Source organism: Eleutherodactylus coqui, chromosome 5 (assembly GCF_035609145.1).
Source record: "Eleutherodactylus coqui strain aEleCoq1 chromosome 5, aEleCoq1.hap1, whole genome shotgun sequence".
Lineage (NCBI taxonomy): Eukaryota > Metazoa > Chordata > Amphibia > Anura > Eleutherodactylidae > Eleutherodactylus > Eleutherodactylus coqui.
The window spans coordinates 185,331,557-185,358,464 of NC_089841.1; the positions used below are offsets into that span (position 1 = coordinate 185,331,557).

Genomic DNA, 26,908 nt, shown 5'->3' on the forward strand with positions numbered 1-26,908 from the left:
GCAGGTACAGTTATTAATGCACAGCTGGAAACAATGACAGTGTTTTTCTTACTAGAGAACGCAGAATTGTGGTCTGAAACACACCTGGAAATATACCTTTATGGAGATGGAGCGAGGTCTAATTACCAATTGCAATCATACTGCATGTGAGAATGATGTTGCCAGCGCTCAGCTGATGGTTCAGATCACGGCACGTGCTCCGGCTCTCCTCCATAAACTTGGAACTGTGTCTCCTCCTTTGTCTTCCACCGCTGTCAGACGTCACTGTCTCCTACACTGAAGTCACTGCTGGAGTTGTCAGTCGAAACAAAGCGGGAGGCGTGAAGCAAAGTTTACGGAAGAGAGTCTGAACACTTGTTCTGATCAGGACCACCCGCTAGGCAATCGCAAAGTTGCATATCCTAAAAAATTTTTTTCTTTGTAATTGGACATTGCTTCAGAAGGGTAACCATTACATGGAAGTATGCAAAACACAGGTGGAGAAGCGCTGACTATGGCTGGCACCTGGACTCAACATAGTGACTGAATTGATATGTCCAGGTGCCAGCTGTATTCAGAATAACTCCACCTGCATTTTGCAGGGAAGAAATGCTCGTGTAATAGCACCCTAAGGGCTTATTCACACGTCCATGTATCGGCCGCTTTTCAACCTCGGCCAATATACGTTGTACCTTTCTGCAGGTGGAGGAGGCAGGCCGGGACGGGAGCATTGCACTCAGCTCCCGCCCCCTCCCTGCCCTCTCTCTGCCCCCTCTCCGCCCCTCGCCACTATTTGCAATGGGAGTGGGTGGAACTTAGCTCTGCCCCGCTCTCACATTGCAAACAGTGGAGAGGGGGTAGGAGCTCAGTGCACTGCTCCCGGCTCAACCCATCTCTTCCCCCTGCAGAAAGGGACACTGTATATCGGCCGGGTGTGAAAACCCGGCCGATATATGGACGTGTGAATAAGCCCTGAGGCTGCCTTCACATTGGTGATATTCACTGCTGGCTTTCCACAGTGGAAAACCCACAGCAAATATGTTCGAAAAGCACGGTGGCAAAATCCGCAACCTAAATGGGGCTGAATTAGCTACATTATTGTATTGTATCTGCTGCAGATTTTAACCCTTGTATTTCAAGGGTTGAAGTCTGCAGCATAAATCTGCAGTATAAGGGCTTAGTCAGACGGGCGTTTTTTACATGCGTATATCTGCGCGTGAAAAAAAACGCATGACCATGTCCATTGACACCCATATGTTCTATCTTCTGTAGGTGCGAATTTTATGTGACCGCTGCCATTGAAAAGCATTGGTTCTATATAGATGCGAATCGCAAACGCAAAAAACATGCGCAGCAAAAAACGCCCATCTGACTGAGCCCTAAGTGGGCATCTGTAGCATTTTTCAAAAACGACTCGGATTCATAGCAGAAATTTTCCATGTGAAGGAGATTCCTCCATAGCAAACCATAAGACTCAGAACTACAGAATTCAACGCCAAAGTCCGCAGGTCTAACTGTAGACTTTGATGTGGAATTGCAGGCAGATTTAAACCATTTTCAGTTCCGCATAAAAATCTGCAGGTAGCCCGTGGGTTTTGGTGCAGAATTTACCGTGGCTTGCGGTGCGTCCTGCAGACTAGTTCCATCCAAAGGAAAGGCCCCTAAAGGTCTGCTTACAAATGTGTTTCAGGCCACAACCTGGCATTATTATAAGTTTAATGGTGAGAAAGGCACTGACAGACATCATTTTAAAGAGGTTTTCTAGTTTTATATCAAAGTAGCTTCTTCATTGAATAATGTAAAACCTGCAACTTTCATAGGGTTGAGTTTCTCTGAGATCATTGCTTACTGTCAAGCCCATCCTCATCAGATTGCATTCTAGAACAAGCCCTGCAGCTGTATCAGTTGAAGACGACCAAGACAGATTTTCAACCTCTGGACGTAAAGAAAGAAGTTTGCATTCACTAACGGCAAGCACTCATTCTTCTAAGTACAGTGCATTAGAAGATGGATAACATTTCATTTTATAACAATAAAACTTTTTTTTTTACATAAATTGGAACCCCCCCTTTGTAGTTTAGAAGCAAATCGGCATAGTCATTAATGGCAGTTGAGAGTTTACGAAGGTGCTAAAGAGGAGCAGGACATCATCTCTAAGAAAGTCATTTAATTTATGCAATCTGACAAGAAGGAAATTACTGTCTTTGTAGTCTGGTTTTGTGGTAGAGAATAAGTTGTGATATACTCAAGACTGTAAACCGATGTAGAGAAAGAGACTGTGGGGTATAAGGGTGAATTTGCCCCAGCTTTAAAACTGGCAAGAGTTGGTCCTGAAAATTGTTGCAGGTTTACCAACCAGCTGAGACATTTCTTGAGCCTGCCTCTGATATTTAAGTATTATTCGGATTATTCTAAGCTCTGAGAACATGACAGATGTTTGGCTGCGGCTTCGGAGATATACTCATAGAAGTCTGCCAACACTTGAGAAATGAGATAGATGTACAACAGGTAAGACATGATTTAGAGCTTGCGCCTCTTTTGTTACAGTGTGTAGTATTAGTGATGCTTATTAGAAATTGCGTAACATAATGTCCAAACTGTCCCCACGGTATTATTCGTAAATCTGTTTTTTTATCCGTAAATCTTTTTTTTCTGAGCATGGATATATACCTATTGTTGTACTAATTAGCTTTCTTTATGGCATCTGTTCAATCATACAGATATACACAGAATCCATCAGAGGGGTAATGTGAAGCCTTTGGACCCTAATGCAAAATCACGGTCATCGACTACGATGCCTCCTCTACAGTAGTGGTCTCTTCATATGGAGCAACGGGACCTCTTGGGCCTCCACCGGCTGCCAAGCCCAGGTATGACCACAACCTCTGCATCCTCCACACCATCGCCCCATAGAGTCCATTATATTTGTACTGAATGCTTCTGTTATTAAATTTACTGCCAGTTTTGGGAAAACATTTAGAACATATTCTTGTGGATGGAACCTCCTTTGTGATAAAGACTTATGAAAAAAGGCATGTTGTAGAGTGAGATAACAGGGAAGCTATGGCTAATTCTACTGGTCATCTATTAAATGGATGATTTTCATCATATACTTTTACTTGTCTTTGTAGACCATGTCTGCAGTCCAGGTGGAAGATTCACCAGTGGATAGTTTTACATATTGAATTATTTTCCCCTATAATTGCCGTTTCCATGTCTTTATAAAATGTAAAAAATTACCGGCAGCCATTTGTTTCATCCTATGATTCTATCCTTGAATGTTTCCTGGTGATTCTAGTTCAATAGCTTATCCTCAATAGCCATTTTCTCCCACTAATACAACTATTTGTGTCTTAACTGAGCTTTGAAATTTTTGATAAAGTAAATTTTTTAAAATTCATATTAGGTCACAACCCATCACTGGGTTTAGTAGGTTGGAAATAATTGGGGATAGAAATCATTAGACTCCTCTATTAGCAAATCACTGGGATGTCTTCATTGTGTCTTCCAACTGGGAAGCTTATAGATATCAGTACAACCATTTTAGTCAAACAATGTCACTGCATTAATAGATCCCTTGTGAATCCTTGAACGCATTCTTGATTGTTGGGTCACTATGTACATATACAACAGCCCTAAACCATCCATTATCAGATCAGCCTTCTATTTCTCCTCTTTTCCTGAACTCTCATATGAAACCTCGGAGCCTCCTGGATTTTTTTCCTTTACTTCCATTAGCCCTCCAGCAGTAATGTGCCCAATTTTAGCTGCTCGCAAGCCAATCAAAGCTGGTGGTGCGATGACAGCGGTTGGAGAGGTAATGCTGCCATTTGATGATGGAGGGCCACTTGTAAGATATGTGGTATACTGGTTCCAGAAGGATAATGGGCTAACTCCAACCAATTGTGTAGGAATATCTCTGGACAGGAAGTCTTGTAGCTTCACTGGGGTTCCTGAGAGCAAGGGGCCAAGATTATCCAGAGAAAGACGCCTTCCTCTTCTGGATGAGCTACTATTCCATACATGTGTACTCATATGGACCTGCAGATTAAAAGAAAGGTTAGAAAATATGACAACAGCAATGACAAACATGTAGAACATTTTGAGGCACCAATATTGAAGCACATCTCAAATACAAGTTTTAGTAATGTGGGCTTTCACATTTTGAATGTTACATATACTTATAGATCTGGCACTACACATCGAGAAAGCTAATAGTTTATTTACATTAAGTTTATGTAGAAGTCTGTAGTGTGGAATTACTCGAGTGGTTGGGCAAAGACGGCTACCACCACTGAACCAACGAATTGTAGCTACCTTAGGGATAATGCTCAATGTAAGCCATCTAGATATAGTGTATATATTGCTTGTGGTTAGGAGAAGAGACTTCTGACAAATTTATTACACGCAATTCTTAATACTTTGCTGAAGTCCCTACTGATATCTAATATGGTGTTTGGTGGTTTAAAATATACAACATTCAATACAGATGTTACATTTCATACTGGTTATATTGTGTGCTTCTACAAGTATTTCTCCTAATATGAAATATGTTGAAAATATTGCATATTATGTGAACATTTTTTACAGCATATTTTAGTGTTGCTTTGTGTAATTCAGTGATTGATACAAGTTTGAATTTCACTGAATAGTTAATTTAGATGGAGAGCCTACCTTTAGGTTCCCCCGTGTGGTGAACGCCCTTCCACACATATTGCAGGAAAAAGGCTTCTCTCCTGTGTGTATCCTCTCATGTATCTGCAAAGCACTGGCCGAGGAGAACGTCTTCTTACATACTATGCACAGATGCTGCTTAGGGCTGCGTCTCAAAGGAGGGGACAGGGAAGAGGGCACCGTCAGCCGTGGAAGCTGGACCAATGCCAATGTCTGGGTTGGGCTTAATACTTCACTCTTCACTGCGCTCACCAGAAATGTTTGGGCTGGAGTTGACAAATCTGCACTTGGGTGTTTGGGGCTGCCGATTGGCTGAGGAGGGAAGTTTTGGCTCACCTGGTGTGCTTGGAGCATATGCTTCGTCAGTATGGATGCTTCCAGAAAGCTCTGCTTGCAAACTAAGCAATGGAACAGCCCATCTTTGGTGTGGCATTTCATATGGTCCTCCAGTGACTCCTTGCTGGACAGTTTTTCGGAACAGAGATTACATATGTGTATGTCATCCTTTTTTGGACTTTGCTCTGATATGTTGCTCATATCTGCCTCTGGTTTCTTTTCAATGTTACTTTTATCAGCTTCAGGTTTCTCATTGACATCTTTCGCTGTTTTGTCTACCTCATTTTTATCTTCTACATCATTGTCTAGCTGTTCACAATTTGTGTTTTCCTTAATTTCTTCAGAACTTGTTTCTGTGGTTGGACTTTGTTCTGATTCAGTAACAGTTTCAGCATTGTTGTTAGTGGATACATCATTCTCCTCATTCTTCTTCGTAACAGAGGCTGAAGCATCATCATCCATACTTGATATTTCTGACTCTACCAATGCTGCTTTTTCACTTTCTGATTCACTGGCATCCAAAGAGTCTTCATCTGTACTCATTTCATCTGAAAAGTCTGGTGTACTCTTGTCTTCTATTGATTCGGTCTTGCTACCATCCCCATGGGTAATGTCACCATTCGGAATCTGCCCATCAAGGTGCATCCGTATATGTTGTTGGAGAGTGACTGCATTAGTAAACTTTTTCTGGCAAATTGGACATGAATTTTGGAGTTTTGATGATAAACTTGATTTATGACCTACATAATGGGCTTTTAAATTTCCCTTGGTTGAGAAAGCTCGGCCACATATCTTGCATTTGAATGGCCTTTCTCCTCCATGTTGATTATAATGAAGTCTAAGTGCCCTGGGACAACTTAATACTCTCAAGCAGATGACACACTGATTTGGTGCTGTTACTTGTTTATCAATTTTTTCTACCAGTTGTTGCAACTTTGAAGTCTCTGAGTATCCTAATGGATCTACTGCATATGAAAATGGAAAGCTTCCAGATTTAAAGTGACTAGCAAGCAATGCCCAACTAGGAAGGGAGGTAACCAATTTGCTAATTTGCATCCTTCCCGTGGCGTCAGTCACTCCAGTCACTGTCCTTTCTGCTGGTGGTGTGTTTTCATCAGACTTTGCCTTTGGACAAACATTGGGACCCTTTAATGCCGAAGAAACATCTCCAGATTTCATGAGCACCAGTTTGTTAACTGGCGGCAGTCCTTGGGTACCTGAGCTAGAAAACAGATTTAAGCCCTCGGTGGTCATTATTGGAGGTATTATTGGCTTCTTTTCTATTGTCTCCTCTTCTGCTTTCTCTGGAGGTACTGACATTCCATATGGGAGTCCATTACTAGTCAAAACATAATCCAGATGCTCAGGAACTGGATGTGGGTTCATTTGTATATGAGGGTACTTTTCCTTATGCCGATGGAAATGGACTTTCAGATTGCCTCTAGTAGTAAAGCGGTTTCCACATATGTTGCATTTATACGGTCTTTCACCAGTATGAGACCGCAGATGAATTTGAAGGGCACTATCACTGCCAAAAACCTTTGCACAAAAACGGCACTTATGCTTTCCGGATGCTCTTTCTTGTTGACTTTCACCACGTAGTGTTTCATTGTTTTTCTGTTTTAAGAGGCTTGGGGCATTCTCTAGTACTCTTGCCCCCAAAAATAATCCAGTTGTTAAATTTGGTAAACCTGGTGGAAAAATTGCATGTGGCGCAATGAGTTGGCTTGGTGGGGAGTTTGAAATAGTTGCCTGCCCTGCAGAAGGTTTGTCACAGAACCCATCCATAAACTTGTCTTTCAAATTGGCAATACTCCTGGCTCCAAATGACTGTCCTATGGGATTGTAGAGGTGAATAAAGGACTGTTTAGACGTTTCATCTCTGCAAAATAGTTTAGCTGAATCGGGCACAGATTCAGATTGTTTCATTGGGCTAAAAATAGGCAAAGATTTATTAGTAGTGTTTTTTTCTGGTGGAGATGTTGGTTGATTTGATGGAGTCATGGAAAGAGAGCCAAGCATAAGCACCTGTTGGCATATTTGTTCTGTTATTTGCATTTGATGTATCTGTCTCTGCTGTAGAACTCTTAATTCTTCGAGGATCATAGGAATGTTAATGGGAGCTGCAGCAGTCTGACCTCCAGGGACAGCTTCTTGACTCATTGGTGCTAGGCCTGCTTTGGGTCCTGAGAGACCTTCCATAACCAATCCTCCATTAGGAATAAGAAATCGTTGAGATGGGCCTACACCTTTTTTGTCCATTTCTGGTTTCATAGAATCCATCATTTGAGAACATGCTTCTCTTTCATCTTGTTCAGTCACCATTGTTTGTTTTCCTGACCCAACGCTTTCTGGAGAGCTTGGTCGCGAAGACTCCTCATTAATAATGATTTGCTGGTTTTTCCTGTTGGATTCTCCCTGGTTCTCTACAATTACCACAACATGGTTGTTAAGTGGGCAGCATTCCCTGTGCCGGGTAAATTCTGAAGGTTCATCAAACTGGGCACAACATTTCCGGCATACTTGAACTTCTTCACCTGTGTCCCCTGTGAAGAGAGTACATTAAAAATTAAATTTGGCAAAGAGTGAAATCCAAGAGCACAGTGTATGATTTCTCAAATATTGGCTTTTTTTTCTACCCAAAAAGTTAATGCTCTTGCTGGCTATGTGCACCTGTGTGACAAGAAGCACACCATTGTTATCCTGATGTTCATTGATGGTTGCATAATACTGAACATTATACATTTTCAGTTTCAGACAATAAAATTAATAAAATAAAGTCTAACTTAGAACATTAGTGCCCTTTATTTTTCATGAAACCCCCATTTCCATTTTCCTCCGCCCCCACATAAACACACACACTCTCTCTTCATTTAACAGGGCTCTCTTTGTATCCCAGCTTTTGTCAAGCATTAATACTCTGGAGAGAAAAGCCAGCTTCACAGCTCCTGGTAATTGATTTGTATTCACACAAGAGCCAAGGGGACCGACTTCCAAGCATTGATATGGTAATCCTTTCATGGTAACTGTCCCTTGTTCTGGCTAATTTACTCCCGGGTTCTTCGAGCTTAATTAAACTTGTTGAATTGGCTGGGGGTACCAGGTCTTTGAGATACAGCTTGGGAAGCGAAAGTACACGGCACCAAGTAACTGCTCCTTGGAATTTGCTTTCATCTTCTATAGGCTAAATAATGTACATTATACATGCTGTACCTGTGTTTATGTGTTTCTAGTTAAATAAGATAGGCCCTCATAGGGTAAAAACACATGGAACTACTCTGATGTGGCCAAAATACAGCCGAAAACCACATTGGAGTGCTCTTGCTACAGTTTTTAAATTGATTGTTAAGTGGCTACATGATTTTGGCTGAAAACAGTCATTGCAAAAATCTGCAGTTAATAGCATTTTTTTAATTGTGTTTTTTCTTTATGAGTTTTTGGTGGTATTTTTTATTCTGTGTCACTTTATACAACCGTTTTTCTAGGCTACTTGAATTTTGGGTATACTGTTCTACACTCTGCATTGGCCCCAGAAATGCTACTGAAATGCCACAAGTCAAAATGCTGTGTATATAGACATTCTTGTATCTTACTATAGACTTATAACTAAAAATTTGGACATAATGTTTTAGCCCAAAAATAAATATTTTTTTTGTGTTTAATACCGCTTTACCTTGACTCACACATACAGTTTTAATGCAATTTTTTAAGGCCACTTTTTACCTAAAGTTAAGAGTTGTTTCAGAAGGAAGGAAAAGTTTCAAGAAAAGACTCATACATCTCTGTTTTGTATCCATTCCTGGTTTTGGAACCCAAAATGCATCAAAAATGCCACAGAAAAATGAGATTTCAGTCATAATGGGTTGTCCACAAAGGTCATTTCTCCCTCCTCGCCAGGATAGGTGACAAAAGTCTGATCATAGGGAGACCCACAGGTGGGATGCCCACAATCACTACAATAGGGGTCCTAAGATCTCCATCTCCATTCCCGCCCACCTTGGCCATGCTGTTTCTGTTAGTCCTATAGGTATTGAATGGAATAGCAAAGCGCATGCATGACCACCGCTCCCTTAAAAACGCTATTCATCGTTGTCATGTAGTGAAGAGGAACAGGGGGTTCGGGGACCCTTGTACTAGTGATCTTGTGGGTTTCAGAGGCAAGGTCCTCAACAATCAGACATTTATCACCTAGCCTTAGATGATAAATGTACATTATAGGACAAGCTTTTTAATGTTTTTTTCTTTTTATTATTAATTGTATTGAAGTCTATGGAGAAAAATGTCACCAAAATAACAAGTGTGGTGTGTTCTGAAGAGTTCCACTGACCACAAAAATGCTAATGATAAATTAGTCGCATATATAACTATGTCTGGAGATGTGGACTCCCTTTTTACCCCGACCACCTACTCCAGTGGAATTGCAGCAAATTTCTTAAATCTGTCTAAAAAGCTCTTGCAGCTCAAACCTCATGCCCTTATCTCTTCACTTAGGAAAAGTGGAGTAAAAAGTGTAAAACAGCAAAAAGTCAGAAATTTTTTAGCAAATCTTCATTTGTGCAAATATTAGCAACTTTTTCACACCAGAATTCTGGCATAGAACTGGTTTTTGAATGCCTGCCTTGTGTACAATTCTCATGGACAGAGACTGAGCAAACAAAGCCCTAAACTAACTGTACATTGATTTACCAACATGGGACTAACAAGTTTTTAATTCTTGTTTTTGTGCAGGTTGTGCGTGAAGCATACAGATTTTTGTTAGTTTGGGATGTACTTCCTCTGAGTTGAGGAAGCAGCACACTCCTTGGAGTAGTAAGGTCGTAACTTTACTCTGGTGTCCCAGTCTATGTCTGTTTGCTCATCTTGTTCTACTTCTTATGTTATATACTTCTACAGGTTAGCAATGAATTGAAAGGGACCTTTCACACGAGACAGAGTATTCCCCAACAGCGTTGCAGAATAGGACATCTCTAAATTGCACATTACTAACTGCAGAGTTTGATGCAGAATTGCCGTCAAGATTCTGCTGTTTTCAATTCTGCATGTTATGTGTTTCCCTAAAAAAAAGACCCTGCCTTATATTAATTTTTGCCCTAAAAGAGGCTCAGGGTCTTATTTTCAGGAGGGTGTCTTATACTCACCCAACAGGCGGCATCCGGCTCCCTCACGCTGGGCTGAGGTGCTCTGGCAGTCTTCTGTGTAGTCCTCAGTACTGAGAGAGCATTCTCTTCCTGGTAACAGGGCTTGAATACCCCGCCTCTAGCAAAAGATTGCTGTGATTGGTTAAGAAACACCGCATAGGCCAATCAAAGCCGGCTCTCGATAATCCAATCACAGCCATCTGTGATTGGTTCATCAAGTGCCGGCTCAGGTGGCGCTTCTGAACCAATCAGAGCAATCGCTTGCTGGAGGTGGGGTATTCAAGCCCCATCACCAGTAAGAGATGCTCCATCGACATTGAGGACTACACGGAAGCCTTCTGGAACGCCACAGCCCAGCAGGAGGGACCCAAATGGCGTCTACTAGGTGAGTATTGCTTTTTTTCCCATGTAGTCTAGCTAGGGCTTATTTTCAGGGTGGGGCTTATATTTCAAGCCCCCCTTTCCCCTGAAAATCAGGGTTTGGCTTATTATCGGGGTAAGTCTTATTTTTGGGTAAACATAGTAGCAGTGCAGATTTTGGAGTGGAATATTCCACAGCAGGGCATGAAATTTTATGTCTACACGCTGTTTCATGCATTTGTGCTTTTCTGGATGTTGGATGTTTTGTCATCTCAAATCCGCCATCAATGTCAGTGTCCATAAAACCCTTTTAAGGCTCATTTCATGTGATATTTGGTTGGCGCCGGATGCATCTTTTTTGTTAATAGAAAGGGATAAATGATGACACAAGGAAGAAGTAAAAGTTTCTTCAATGTGCCACTTTACTTTTTATCTTCCACCTAATCTTCCATTGGGTGTACAGTGACACAGGTAGCACACTTAGTGGTACCATATGACACCTGAGGAGTCTTGTGTACAGGTTGTGACTTATAGTAGCCATGAAGTTGAAGCTTCTGGGCCCTAATGCAAAACCTGTAACAGGGCCCCCAGCTATAATGCTTTATTCATAGTACTGGGCTCCCTAAATGGAGAAGAGAGGCCTAATGGGCCCCCTAAGACTCCTGGACCCGGGTGCAACCACATCCCCTATAGTTACGCCCCTGGAGCCATGCATGAGAAATATCACTCATTATATAGTTGCCTTAGCTACTATATCATCCGACATGCTACCTGGTTTCTCCTGGCCTGGTGTAAAATAGGGTAGAAGATCAAAAGTATAGTGACACTTTAATTTAGGGTTGAGCCAGTTTCAGATGAGTGTATTACCACCGCCACTTCTGTATCCATAATACGGACGTGTGTCCCAGTGTGACCGCGGGGTCTACTGACCCAAACTCAAAGCATCTTAGGTACCTACGATGCTCTGAATTAAGACCAGTAAACTCGCAGTCACGCTTAGACACATGTCTCTGTTACGGTCGCAGAAATGCAGACTCGTCTGAAACTGGCCTTAATGTTAGCGAATGATTGCCCTCTACCTTATGCCGAGAACTTATCCCTTTGATCAATTAGACCTACAGGAAACATATACAGTATACACAAGTATTTTAGGGCTTGCTGTGATTTCTTTAGACCACAACATGTTCTGTCTTCTTTATTTTATGTAATGTTTGCCCGCTACGTTCAGTGGGGGACAGTTCAGCACAAGAACCGCTGTCAGTCCGGTTCACACACTGCAGTTTTAATGGCTTCTTTTCCAGTTACTGCATGGACTGGATCCAAAAGAAGTGTCAGTTTCTTAGATGCCTCTTCAAGGATTATGTTCTACTCCGGGATGAGGCTAAGACAATCCATCCCAATAACAACTGCTCCAAATCTGTGCACAAAGCCTGCATCCACTACAGTAGGACGCACAGTGCCTCCCAGCATCCCCCATTATGTTATTAAACCCGCTGTCCATTGTGATGACATCATATGCAAGTTTTTGTCTACGAGCCATTTATTGCTGCTCGGCGCACCACACAATTGTGTAATGATTGACAGGAAAGCATTGAAGAAAAACTGTGTGAACCAAAAATCTCAGTGTGAACCAGAAGTCAGAAATTCCCAGCTGATGCCACCTGCGAACTACCGACTACAGCACCAGCTAATTAGAGCAAATCACTGATTTCACTGTAAGGAGCAAAATATTGTGCTGACTCGGGATTGTAGCAGAACCGTGCAGATATACCAGCAAGGAAATAGTTGGATAAGCCATTTTTATGTATTAAATATTCACAACTGAAATATGATCTAAGGCTACTGACGATTTTTTGTCTGATTTTCGGACCAAAGGATTGGTCCGAAAACCAGACAGAGGTAGAACCCATTCGTTCGAGGCTGGCTTTTACTTGGACTCATAGTCAGAGTATAAAAAATGGCTGCATGTCCTATTTTTGTTCGATTTTTGGATGAGAATAGCACATGTCAATCTGCTATCTGATGCGAGTTGCACCCCAGAATCTTGGACGCAACTTTTAAAACGCCTGTGTGCAAGTAGCCCAAGAACAAGGTTTGAAAGAGCAGGCTCTGTGTGTGTGTGGGCTTCAGCATATGGGTGTACGCGCAAATCTGCTTGCCGCTACGGAACGTATTTGTGCATGAACCAGTGATTTTTAATTTGTTTTTAAGTATTTAAAATCTGCGCTATTGTGTGCGCATTTAAAAAAAAAAAGCAGAAAGAGAGATCCTGACCTATCCTTTCTTGCACATAGAAAAACTACATTTGAAAAAGATTGGGCAAGTCCTATCTTTTCTTGCATGTAGAAATATCACATGAGAATTCCGCTGCTGCATTGAAATCACTGGTTTCATTACGTCCCGTTTTGTGGGTGTGATTTTCACTCCCGCAAAATGGGACAAGATCACGGTCATTTGTTTAAGCTCTAAACCCGTCCTCAGGGCTTCTTCCCCAGACCGTGTTAGCGCAGGTATTTGTGCACGCAGAATATGTATGCGCTAAACATTGAGAATAGAACCCATTGATTTTAATGGATCCGTCCCCATGAGCATGTTTTGCGCGTGGAAAAAAGTAGGACCTGCTCAATTTTCCTGCCTTTTGCGCAGTAAAGGCTCTCATAGAAGTCTATGGCAGATGCACAAATACACAAGAAGCATGAAACACTGCAAAATGTAGGGAAAAGAACATATCTGGGCCTCATTAAGCTAATTAGCCTTTTAATCTACAGAAGTAGTATGTTGTGCACGCGTGCAAATGTGCTTTATCCAACCTTGTTCATGTACAAATATGCTACGTCGCAGCAGGCATTTTTGTGCATATGGTTATCTGAATAAGCCCCCAGTATGAGAAATGTTTACCCATGTTTCCAGTGACCAACTCTAACCCAGTGGGCCCTGGCATCTCTCCAACCTGGCATTAGTTACAGCACACTTATTACATGGCATAGCCCTGGAGCTGTGTGTTCACACGTGGAGATGTGATTGAGAGCTTATGCTTTTGTCAAACTACTGACAACCTGTCCGTGCGTGAGTTTGTGATGTGCATGTAGCACAGCTGTTTGGCGCATTGTGCCACCAGAAACACTGGTGCTATAATTTCCTAATAATTACTAGTAGTTTCTAAAAGCACGAGAACAAGCGGCGCAATCTGAGATTAGTTGGAAGCAATGGCAGGAAATACTATTTTAGGGCTCTTGCACAGAGGCGTTGTTTTCGCGCTCTAATAGCTGCACAGAAAAATGCAACTAACTGCGCGAAAAATATTGTGAATTGACAATTTTCCGTAATTAAGTCACAAGTTTAAATAGCGGTGAAATACCCATTCACACGATCAGAGGCTGCGTGTTGCAGGAAAAATGCGCTGCTCTTCGGAATTCGCTCATAAGGACTTCTAATGTGTAAACTACAGACACCTGTCTGTTTTTCCAAGCGTTGGACACAGCTACACTCCCTCCCACCTCCCTTTTTTCCAGCTTCCATAGGAGTCTATGGACACTCCTGCGCAGCTTGCACCAAAAGTAGGTCAGGTCCTATCTTTTCACGCAGCACGGACCTTAGATGCGGTCCTTGCAGTCACGCATGTCCTATCTTTTGAAGGTGCAAGTTCTTTTGCACGTCTAAAATTCCTTCATCTGAACGTTTCGATAGGAAACCGGTTAATCTAATAGACGCGATTTTTTGACGCGCCATTCTTCGCGAAGACAACTGCTGTGTGAAAGAGCCCTAACTGGAAAAGTAGTAGATGTTTGGAAGAAACTTCCAGCAGACGTGGAATCAGCAGTAAGTGAAGTCCAACGTGTTTTGTTGTGAGTCAGGGTAATGTGACTCTTGGGTGATAAGTTCGGAAGAAAGGCAAAAAAATACACACTTATGCTCCCAGCCATATTAAGTCTAATGAGTGCCAGGTACATTCTTTTTCCTGCGCAATTCCGCAGTGTTTCCCTAGCATATTACGCATGTGTTAGTGCATCCCCATTGGGATTTTGGTGCGCAAATGCAGATGAAAATAGCTTAGTAGATTATGCTGCATCTTTGGCTGGCCCCGGACAAGTGAAACCGCATAAACGCTCACAGTTGCTTGACTTTTTTCGCTATGAAGCTCACGTTATTGCGCACATTTTACTGTACTTTCTGGGCTGCCAGAAAGTACAGTTCACATCGGCGCGGGACACACCTGCGCCATAATAAATAAGGCTGCTCAGCCTAATTAGTCCCCGGTGTTATTGATTTCCACACAAAATTGTGCATTTCATTGCGCAATTATGCGGGGATTGGGTGCGCATTTGTGCCCCCCCCCCCCCACATGCACCTATGGCCAGCTGCATATTGCAGGGCCAGATTTAGCATGCAGAGTCTTGCAGCGGAATCCGTCCCTGCTAGCAGCGGTGTCCGCGCGTACCTGTTCTTTCAGTCTTCGCTCTGTACTGCGGATGGTCTACACAGCGAGTCGTCGGACAGGCAAAGTACAGATTTTGTTGTTTTGATACTCCTGCTTTTTCCGCGGAATCCGCGACCTTTCTGCAATTACATTGCGGAAGTGGCGCAGATCTGACGGCTTCCACTGACTTCATTCCAGTTTTTTTCGCACGCACAATGAGATGCACAATACACTGCGCAATTCCGTAACAAAGGTAACACATCTGGAACTCATTTATCTAAATAGCTATCTAAATCGGGCGTGCGTCTTTGCAGCGCGAAAAAAGACTAGTCTATGGTGAAAATATGTTGTGCTGAGTTGCACGCAATTGCGCATACATTCATATGAAGGAGCCCCGAGTTTAATGAGTTCCATTTGCATTCTCTACCTGTACAGATGCACAGGAAAGTAGAGCATGCTGTGTATTTCTTTTGCGCAACCAAAATGTGCACGCAAAATCTGCACCTGTGAACTAATCCATAGAGAACAATAAGACTAGGGAGTTATTCATACAAACCTATTTGCGCGTGCCATATGCAGAGAATAGAATGCATTGATTTCATTCAGAAGCGCGTATTTCAATCGTGCAATAAAATAAACAGCCTGCTCTATTTTCCTGCGCATTTGTGTAGGAAAATATGACATATAAAACTAATTAGGCTAATTAGTCATTTTAAAGTACGGGCTTGCGGTTGCGGAGTTTTTTTCTGGGCACAAATAGTACAGTAAAAACAGTTGCATGCGTGAATACGCAACTCCACATGCACAAAAATGCTGAGCATATGTTTGTGTAAATACGCACACACTCATGTGAGTCTGGCCTAAGGGAAAGAATATACGGGCGCATGGGCTAATACACTCACCGCTGCAGAGCGTATTAGCGCAGGATCCGGATTTTTTGTGACTATTCAAACTCCGTGCTAGTGCGTACGAGCATGTAAAAAAAAGGGAAGATCGGTCCTGCGTAGTATGAATACACGAGAATCCCACTAGTGGAAACAAAACCATTGAAATTAATGGTTTTGTTTCGTCCCGTTATGCGGGCATGATTTTCACGGCCACGTAGCGGTACTAAAACACGCCCAGCCCCCTCAGGGTGTGTTCGCACGTTGCTAATTTGCTACAGATTTTGTTACCGATTTGGTTGCAGATCTGCAGCAGATTTCACATCTTGAGGGTTTAATCCGACGTGCGTATATCATGGGTTTTCTCGCCTGGCCGATATACGCTGTCTCTCTCTGCAGGGGTAGGAGGCGGGCCCGGAGCAGTGCACTGAGCTCCCACCCCCTCTCCGCCCCTCGTCACTGTTTGCAATGGGAGGAGTGGGACGGGATCGGAGCTAAGTTCCACCCTGTCCCGCCCCGTCCCACTGCAAATAGCGGAGAGAGGGCGGGAGCTCAGTGCACTGCTCCTGGCCCGCTTCCTCCCCCTGCAGAGAGGGACAGCGTATATCGGCCGGGCGTGAAAACCCATATATATGCACATCAGAATAAGCCCTCTATGTGTGAAATGTGATGCAGATCTGCACCAGACTCAGCACCAAAATCCGCAGCAAGTCAGCGATGTGTTATTCACACAAGCATATTTGCGTATGACTATGCGCAGTGATTAGACCCCATTGACTTCAATAGGTTCGTTCACATAAGCGTATTTTCCCGCGCATTTTATTTGTGTACAAGCATACACATTATGCTCTATTTTTCTGAGCATTTGCAACGCCCATTCCACAAAAAAATGCACTGCAAAAACGTGTGAAAATACGTTCACACTCGTGTGAATCTGGCCAAAGGGCTTATTCACACAAACGCATTTGCACTGCGTATTTCGCAGGCACAGTTTACACACAATACGCAGTGATTAGAACGGGCTTCATAGAAGTCTATGGTTTCATTCACATTAATGTTTTTCGAGCGCGTGCAAGAAAAACAAGTAGGACCTTCTCTATCTTCCTGCGTATTTGCTTTTGCATAGGTCCCCATAGAAATGCGCACTCAATAAGTGTGTAAATGCGCAATACACTGCAGAACTCAATAGGCTAAACTGCCTTTTAAATTACAGAAGGGGTGTGTCAAGCGTGCATGTGAACCCTGTGAGTGCCAAAAATGGCATACTATGTGCCGATATACACGCAAATCTAACTCATCAAACCGTGTTTCCTGCGCAAATACGCGTACGCAATTGCCCGTATGGTCATCTGAGACTAAGCTGAGTCCATTTTACATGGGACGACTGTTGGGCGCTAAATTACAAATCAAATACATTGTATCACACAATTCTGCTGGCATTAGCTTGCGGCATGTTCTATTTTACCACAGATTCCGTGACCATAGAGCTCATTGTGCTCTATGGTTGTGGATATACCAGCAGCCAATACGCAATTACATTACATATGGGCTGCAGGTACCCGCGTAATCGCTAAGCGACGGCGCGGGAAATACCATAGAAAAAAAGCTGTACTGCGCATGATCGCCTCCATGAGTACGCGGTCAAACGCAATACAATTACGCGCCGTACAGTATTCCATGACTGCTCGCTGCGGTTTCATAGTGACAACCCATGTCCATATGCCCTGTCGGTGAGGGCTTCTTCAGATGGACGTATTTATGTGCAGAGAATAGAACCCATTGATGGATTTGTTCTCATTAATGTTTTTTGAGTGCGTGCAAAAAAATAGGACTTGATCTATAAGAGGCACGCAAATGTGCAATATGCTGCGCAATTCTGTAAAAAGGGAACATATTTGGACCTCATTAGGCAAAATATCCTTTTAAATCACTGCGGGGATGTGTTGCGAACAAGCTCTGCATGCGAAAAAGTACACTACTTTGCTTGGCACATCAACCACGTTCACTGCGCAAATACATTGTGCTGAAGTGTGCGTATTTACATATACCCTTGTCTAAAGGAGTCCTTATGGCGGCTTCCCATAGACGTATTTGTGCGCCTATTTGCGTGCAATACATAGATAATAGAACCTATTGAATGCAATGGGCTCAGTCTCACTCTCATTTTTGCGAAAAAATCGCAGCATGCTCTACTTTAGGAGTCTATGGGGAGTGCACAAAGGCTGACACCATACCCGCACAATTTTGCATGAAAAAGAACACATCTGGGACAAATTAGGCAACATAGCCTTTTAAATCACAGCACAGGTGTGTCACACGCCCATGGGAGATGTCACCATCAGCGCAGAAAATAAAGTAAAATCTGCAAAAACATGTGAAAAGCGCGATGTTCATGGCAGAAACACGTGGAGCCGGCCTAAGTCTCCCATTCTGGACCTGCCTCTGTGAGCCAGAATAGAGAGTTACGTTCTGAGCAACTCATCTGAATGGCTGCCATGTGATCCTAAATGCCCCTGTAGTGGCTGCTGAGGGTGAAATGTCTCTGAGGGTAAAATCCGTTTAATCATATTCTACACGGGTTCAGGTAGGCTGCGTAGTCCGGCACAGACATGCTACACTCTCATCCCAATCCGCCAAAGTCTTGAGAAATAGCACTTTATCATATCCAATGTCACCATCATACATTACATGACGGCAGCCGGTAGACACTCAAAGGGCACATGTCTACAGGCGTTTTTCCACCCCACACGACCGCGTGATATGCGGTAAATGGGGTCAATGAAAGTCAATCGACTTTCATTGATCCGCGCACATGTGCGTGTAGACACTAAGTGGGAGACCCGCAGGTTTTACCGAAACAGCCGTGGATAAACTAAGGTGTAGGAGGAAACAAAGTTTGGCCAGGTTACTTTTTCTCTCGCTCCTCTTGTGTTCCCCAGGATAAGCAGGTTATTCCTGATGCCCGTATACGAACTAGTTAATACAACATTTATACGTTTCCACCATAGCTGACCGCAGACTGCTCTGAATTTGTACTTTGTAAATCTGTGTCTTATAAGACGCTGCCCAGGTGAGGCAGCCCACCCTTCTAAGATGAGCTGAGGAAGCCCTGAGCGTAGAAGTAGGCTCTTACTTCATCCCCCCTCCTCTCCGGCTCTTCTCCCCCTCCTTTACTCTCACTTTTTCTCCTATTCAGATCCTGGGAAAAAGATTTTGCAGCTGGCTGAACTAAGGTTGTGAGTCACAAAAGCCCCCTCTCATCACAGGGACAATGCAAAGAAAGTGTCCCAACCCAATGAGCTGAGAATGGAGCCAACCCCCCTGAATTCCCATCCGAGCTCCGCCGCTGACTCTACAAGCCAGAAAGGCTTTATCTCATCCACACTGTGTGTGGCCTTGCATTAATATTATGTATTTGTGGGATGCCAACATATTCTTCAGTACCTTGTTAGAGGCGCTGAACAATGGAGCCTTGGACACTGTTCTAGACCTATTTGTATATTAGAATGCCTAAGCCATCCCAATCCGGGGCATTTTATGTTCTGGGATGATGGATAACGGACCGCTAATGGAATAGGAACTCAAGTACAAACTTATTTCATGCATTTCTATGAATCCTCTCTTTAGGAAAGTAATATTAATGGGGTTATCAAGATTTAAAGGAGGTTGCGAGTTTCAGCATATAAAGGGAAATTTATTTAGGCTGGCCTCGCGAAAACCAGTCTTACGCCAGTGTCACACAAGCGTATGAGTATTTGCATGTGCGAGAACATTTTTTACTGTACAAGTCGTGCACAATAGCGCATGTGAAAAAAACACACACCGATGCCATTGAAATAACCAACCGATCAGCTGAGCGGTCGCATGCAGTCAGCGCCGCAATAACACAGGTCGGAGTGGAAGCCTCAACGCCGACCTCCAATGGAGTGGCCAGCACTGGTATGTGCAGGCACAGCTCTCCTTGAAAATGGGAGCCGTGCCTGCAGTTACAAGCGCCAGCCACCACATGGGAGGTCGGTGCGGAGGATTCCGCTCCGACCTCTGTTATTGTCCAATAGTATTTCTACGGAAAACAGTTTAATGAGTTTAAGATGTGTTCTTTTCCTGCGCAAATGCCGAAATGCAGACGCAAAATACGCACATGTAAACGAACCCATTGAAATCAGTGAGTTCTATTTTCTGTGTACTCAAAATTTTCATGCACAAATACATCCGTGTGATACGGGCCTTCATATAATTTTCTTTGGCGTATGAAGAGGCGCAGAAATCTACAGCAACTGGCAGCATAAATGTGTCAACTCTTTTGGCTACACCCCTTCCTAAAGCCCCATCCAGATTTTACTTAAGTGGCAGGGACAGTGCAAAAAGACGAAAAGTCGCTTTGTTTTGTGCAAGTTTGATTTGTGCCAAAATTTACGACTTTTCTACATCACAATCCTGGTATAAAGTCCTTCGCAAATGTCCCCCGCAGAGTTTATTAATAGTGTGATACACTGCGCAATTTTGCAAGAAAAAGAACACATCTGGACCTCTTTAGGCTAAATAGCTATTTAAGTCGAGGCGTGTTTGTCTGCCGTGCAAATGAACATGCCCTGCGAGCGCACAAAGTACAGTAAAATACGCCGATATGTGTTCATGGCGCAAATAGATTGTGTTAAGTTGCAATCAAAAACGTATACGCCCGTGTGAAGGAGCCCTCGTGGTCACCCATTCCATGTACTGTCCAATGTACGGGACCCCGCGCTTTACACTTCCAGTTCTCGTGTGAGACTCACACAATAATGGGACATGCAGTGATTCTTTCAACTGTAGGGCTCCTTCACACGAGCGTATGGCGCATGCAAAATTTGCACGCGCAATATGCAGAGGATAGAAACCATTGCTACTAAGGGGTTCGAACACATTTCCCGTTTTTGCGTGTGCAAAAAATATCAGACCTGCTCTATTTCCCTGCGCAACACAGTGTGCAATTCCGTGAAGAAAAAAAACACATCTGATCCTCATTAGGCTAAATAGCTATTTAAATCAGGTCGTATTAGTCTGCTGTGCACAAACGAACATGCCCTGCGTGCGCAAAAAGTACATTAAAGTGCACCGATATGCGCGCAAATCCACCTTGCTCATAGCGCAAATACGTTGCACTGAAGTGTGCGCATTTGTACACACGCTCATGTGAAGGAGCCCTAAGACCTTCGGTCCGAGTGCATGAACCTATTCAAATGAACGTGTTCTTTTCCAAGGCGAATCCTGTCCATATCGCAATCGGAAGGAATGTTTACAAGTAAACAGTGAAAGTTTCTATTTAGTGACTGCAAGCAGAGATTTAGAAGACAATTATGAATCGATGTACTAAGTCTATTAGAAAATTGATTAAAGGGGTTTTCCTGTGAAATACTATTGATGATCTATCCTCAGAATAGGTCATCAATAGTTGATCGGCTGTGAGTTCAATCCCCGTTTGGGTCAGCTAGCCAGCCCAAGGTTGACTCAGCCTTCCATCCTTCCGGGGTTGGTAAAATGGGTAAAGATGACTGTGGAAGGCAGTGGCAAACCACCCTGCAAAAACAGTCTGCCAAGAATACATCACAATGTGACATCACCCGAGGAGTCATTCCTGACTCTGTGCTTGCATTAGGGCACTTTACCTTACCTTAGAGCAGAATGAGCTGCAGAAAATCTACCTCATGTGACTGTACCCTTTAAGGGAGCTAATGTGAACCCGGATCATTCACAAAAATGATCACTTTTAAAGGATCTGTCTTTTATGTAAAGAAGATGTTAAAAACACCGAGACTTGGTTTGTACTGTATCTTTTGGTGTGTCATTACGCGATTTCTTTCTATGCCTTTAGCCATATACCTTCTCTAAAAAAACCAAAATGTTTTACTTTATGGTCATTTAATATGAGCCATTAAGTTTCATATACCTACATATAGAGAGAGTCAGTCCATAGTGTAAAAGTTGGCCACGTATTAAGTCTGAAGTTAGAGCAGCAGCCAAAGTTAGATAATTATATATTATTCACTTACTTGAGATACTGATATTTTTCTAGTCAGTTGGGTTGTCCATTATTAGCAAAGCGACAGCAGGAAGAGCAGCCATATTGATTGTCTCTTATTAGTTGCCTTTTTAGAAGCTAACAAAGTGGCAGTTCATTATCAGTTATTCAGCTGCTCATCTAAAAGTCACAAACTTCTGGTAACTAAAATTGTAGCGTCAATGACAAGTGAACAGAAAAATGTCACTATATTGGTCAGGGTGGTTTCACATCTGCACCCGGGGTTCAGCTTTAATGCTCCTTTTGGAAAGCAGGAAAGGGGAATCCCTACGGCTGAATGGCTTAGTCTCAGGACGGAACTAAACAGTGTCGAATGGACCTTATTGACTATAATGGGATCCATTAGCTTTCCGCCCAGCTGCCTGGCTTTTGGAGCTTTTGCGTGCAGCGCTCTTTCATCTGGTATTTTAAGCTGGATCTGCAACAGATACTCCGAACGGATTCTGATTTACTAATGAGGGTCATTTTTTAAGTTTTTGGGTTGATAGAAAGTACTCACTTAAAAAATGTATAAGACTTGCTTCACACGGGCGTATTTGTGCATGCAAAATTTGCATGCACGGTATGCAGAAAATAGAACTCATTCATTCCAATGAGTTTGTTCATATTTCCGTATATTGCGCGCACATTTCGGTCGTGCAAAAAAAATAGGACAAGTTCCTCGTAGAAGTCAATGGGGGTGTATAAATGCTTGCACAATACACAAGGAGATGTGTAATTGCACTGGAAAAAGAACACAACTGGAACTAATTAGCCATTTCAATCGTTTGTCAGTGCGTTTGTCTGCTGAACACAAATGAACATGCATTGCGGTGGCAAAAATTACAGTAAAATACACTGATGTGCGCGTAAAAAGTGATTGTGGCCGGTGCTTGTAACTGCAGGCACGGCTCTCATTGAAATCAATGGGAACCGTGCCCGCAGTTACAAGCGCCGGCCACTACATGGGAGGACGCTGCAGAGGCTTCCACTCTGACCTCTGTGTTATTACAGCGCTGACAGCATGCGCCCGCACAGCTGATCGATTGGGGTCCCGAGCGGTGGACCTCGGCCGATCAACTATTAATGACCTAGCCTGATGATAATAGTATAACTCGAAAACCCCTTTAAACTCTAAAAAACTGACCACCTTGTCTTTCCACGCTCCACCAGCCGACCTCCTTCCAACATTTCCATCTCAGTGTGTGGCACCATCATAACCCCCAAACAGCACGCCCGCTGCCTTGGGGTCAAACTGGATTCTGACCTTTCCTTTACCCTCCATATCCAATCCCTGGCCCGAACATGTCACCTGCACCTAAGGAACATTGCAAGAATCTGGCCCTTTCTCACCACGGACACGCTAAAGACACTCGTCATCGCCCTCATCCACTCTGGGCTCAACTACTGCAATTTCCTGCTTATCAGCCTTGCCCGTACCAGACTCTCCCCTCTCCAATCCATATTAAATGCGGCAACTAGACTCATCTTCCTATGAAGCCGCTTCTCCGATGCCTCTGCATTGTGCCAGTCATTGCATTGGCTGCCCATCCACCACAAAACTCATTTCAAACTCCTCACCCACAAAGCTCTCCATGGCGTCGTACCACCGTACATCGCTTCCCTACGGTCCATACATCACCCAGCCCGAGCAATCCATTCTGCTAACACACTCAGGTTAAATGCCCCCCTATTACAAACCTCTTATGCTCTCCTCCAGGACCTCTCCAGAGCTGCACCTGTCTTCTGGAATGCACTACCCCAAAATATCCGAACAATCCTCGATGCAAAGAACTTCAGACGTGCCTTAAAAACACACCTCTTCAAAGAAGCTTACCATATCCCCTAAACAAATCCCACCTCACTCCCTACAATATTCCTCCTGCCCCTCCCACCACACATCCGGACTATTGTCTACCTACGGCACCCCACACTCTCCACTTTGCCTATCATGTGTACCTCCTTTCCATGTACCTTTTGCATCACCCCCTCCTTGTTGTATGTAGGTCTGTTGGTGCAGGACCTTCACCCCAATTGTTCCTTATAAACCTGAACACTATATGTAACTGTTGTTTCCTATTAATTTGATTACTATGTATAACTGTTTTACCCTCGGTGCTCCCCTGTGTTCTAAAAACGCTGCGGAATAAGTTGGCGCTACACAAATAAAGACTATTACTATTATTATTACGGCTTAAAGTATATTCAGGCTTAAACAATGAGAAATTTCACAAAATAATAAATGAGGTACAGGCTCCTAGAAAGTAGAAAAGAACAGATAATCTGGCATCCATAAATAAAATGGGCCCAAGACTTTTGGATTTCAGAAATCCAGTAAACAGAGGGATGTATCAATAAAGTGCAAAGTCAATTGACGGAATTGGGTGGATCACACTGGATCCCTGCAACTTTAAAGTATGGAGCTGGAGCCGTGTTCTGCGTCTCAGAATTGCTAGAATCTGGTCAATTGAATACAAAGTCTAGTTTGGTTTAGGCATATTGATACAACATAGTGTACACATCAAACCATAACTTATTGTTCATATGTTTTACTGTATTCTATTTATTGGTAAGCGACATAATGTTGTGTTGTAAAATACTAATATCTGATATTTCTAGCTTTCCATTCCCTGCCTGTAACAGATCAGGTATTGCAGTGCATTCAGTGTAGAGGTGACAGAGGATGGGAGAATAGCAGGCACTACGCAGTTTTTTTTGACTCCATGACTAAATATTTGCTACTAAAACTGTCTGCTTTGTTTATCTCCAGGGAGAAAGTTTTATTCCTCATAGTCCTACATCTCTATTACTGGAACCTCAGGCCTAAAGTGGGAGATTCTGATATTAGAACTATATAAGGAACTTGCTATTTATACTCTTCGCTAATATTATATTCAATATATATTATATTAGACTTTGAAGGGGTTGTGAACAGATCTTAAATAAGGTTTAAGTCACATTATGCTTCCACTTCATCATATACTTGGTGCCTCCAACAAGGAGGTAGGTAAGGAGGTGGTGGGAGCACATACGTTTAAGTGTACAGTATGTAATGTGGTGTGCGCTTAATGACTTCTTACACTAATGGACAACATTTCCTTTTTGTCATGTTAATACTTCACGAAGGAGAGAATATTTGAACAAACCTGTGCTTATAGCTAATAGGAATGCAGACATGGTACGAAAAGTGTTGAGAAAGTCATTGTGCAGTTGGCCATTTTTTAAAATCACAGTTTGTTCTTTTTAACGAGTACTCGAGGCCATGCTGGAAAAGAAAAAAATCCCTGAAAACCTACATCATAGTGCTACTACTATATGGTATAGTCCAGGATGATTTTATTAGGACCGGGTTCACAGACTGTTGTCGTGTTGTGGTTCGCACTTGCGATTTCAAAGGAAACCAGGAGCTGATCCCAAAGAGAAGAGGAGACCTATATACTTGTCTCTCTGGTACTGAGACCTGTAAACAGCAAACCTATATGGACCGCATCAAGTTTTATGAGTAGGCTAATAATTGCTAGAAGAAGACATAATAATTAGAACTGTGACAAATTATTTCATAAAGTTGGTGAATTTCCTTAATAGACCATTCATAGAAAGGATGATTACTTTTGTTTACAGTTCAGAAATATATATTTCTATCTGTATGTATATATTTCAGCTGTCTCTTAATTCTTTGCTTGAATGAAAACTTTTTTTCACATTAATACTTTAGCTTATATGTTACAGGCCATAACATAACTCCTTTCCCATCCATATAATAACAATGGAAATCTGAAGACAATTAAACCAGTTTAAGACCTACAAGAGGTTTACTGTAAATTAAGCAATTATAGCTTGTAATGAAAATTAATGCCCCTAATTCTAATCTAAACTTGGCATTTGTGTCAACAATATCTATATGTATGAGAATAGTCATGACATACGATGTACAAAGATTAGAGGTAAATACATTGTGTAAAGGTTAGGGAACCAAGACTGATTTTGGATGGTACAAATATAATGACAGGTGGGGAAATACAGTAGATAGATAGATAAATAGATATGCAATATGTGAAGATGTAGATTGTATATAAATGATGATGATCCTGATTAGTAATAATTAGAATTAATAACAAAATAGTTCAGATTATCTATCCTGATAATACAAGTTGAAATGTTTTGCATAGCTAGCCAGTGTTAGAATACTGCTTAATGGATATAGACACCATTGCACTATGTAACCTTACCACTGTATGTAATGCATATAATAGCTGTAAATACAATATATATATATATTTACTAGCTGACCACCTCTTTGAGAATACCAAGTCATTATCTAGACCAGATTTTTCCAGATTGCTGGTCCCTTGTTTCAGAGAACCACCTCCCAAAAATCAATTTTTTCAGCATTTTTTGTAGTTATCTCACATTTGTTTAGCAGTATTCTGAAGATACTATCCTATTCCTGTAGATGTTATTCGTAATCTATCTGCTTAGCCGCAGCCCTGTGAAAAGCCACAATTAACAAATCCTGATGAAGTTTTGGAATATAATACATGCAATACAAAATGTCTCAAAGTACCCAATGACTGACACTTACTTCATGTGTATATTGCTATCTATTGCTGTGACAAATTCTAACCAAGAGGACTAGAGGAGTTTAGTTTGGGACTTCAGAAAGTTGGTACGACTATTTTCAATATGAGTTAACAAACTTTTTCCCATGAGACTAATAATACGAGAAGTAAGACATGCGGGGAATCGTTCCCTCCTTACATCACATTCTCTCCAGCTACATTGTCTGTCCTTACCATTCTCTGAAGAGGTCGAGTTGTCACAGTCAGAGATGAGCTGCTGAGGTTTTCTCTGTTTCCTGCGTGACATTTCAGCCACACCACGTCCACAGAACAAGTGCAGAACCTGATCTGTGCCCGCTGCTTCACAATAGATGAGACCCTCCTTTGTTCCCTTCCCTGCTTAGTTCTGGATGGCACTTAACATATGTAGTCTCTCTCTTTCATAGCTCTCTTTTTATCTATCTATCTATCTATCTATCTATCTATCTATCTATCTATCTATCTATCTATCTATCTATCTATCT

At 42.4% G+C, this 26,908-nt stretch overlaps 1 protein-coding gene across 2 annotated transcripts; it reads right to left on the reverse strand.

Moving 5' to 3' along the window:
• Positions 1-1,374: 1,374 nt before the first annotated feature.
• On the reverse strand, positions 1,375-26,728 carry SALL2 (spalt like transcription factor 2). Of its 2 annotated transcripts, none has more exons than XM_066603937.1 (3): positions 26,619-26,728; positions 4,990-7,535; positions 1,375-4,020 (listed from the first exon to the last, which is right to left on the reverse strand). In XM_066603937.1, the coding sequence occupies exons 1-3, from the start codon at positions 26,689-26,691 to the stop codon at positions 3,643-3,645; spliced, it is 2,997 nt and encodes a 998-aa protein (XP_066460034.1). In that variant the 5' UTR covers positions 26,692-26,728; the 3' UTR covers positions 1,375-3,642. The 2 variants fall into 2 exon arrangements, with proteins under 2 accessions (XP_066460034.1, XP_066460033.1); XM_066603936.1 differs by having other exon boundaries at positions 4,654-7,535.
• Positions 26,729-26,908: the final 180 nt, after the last annotated feature.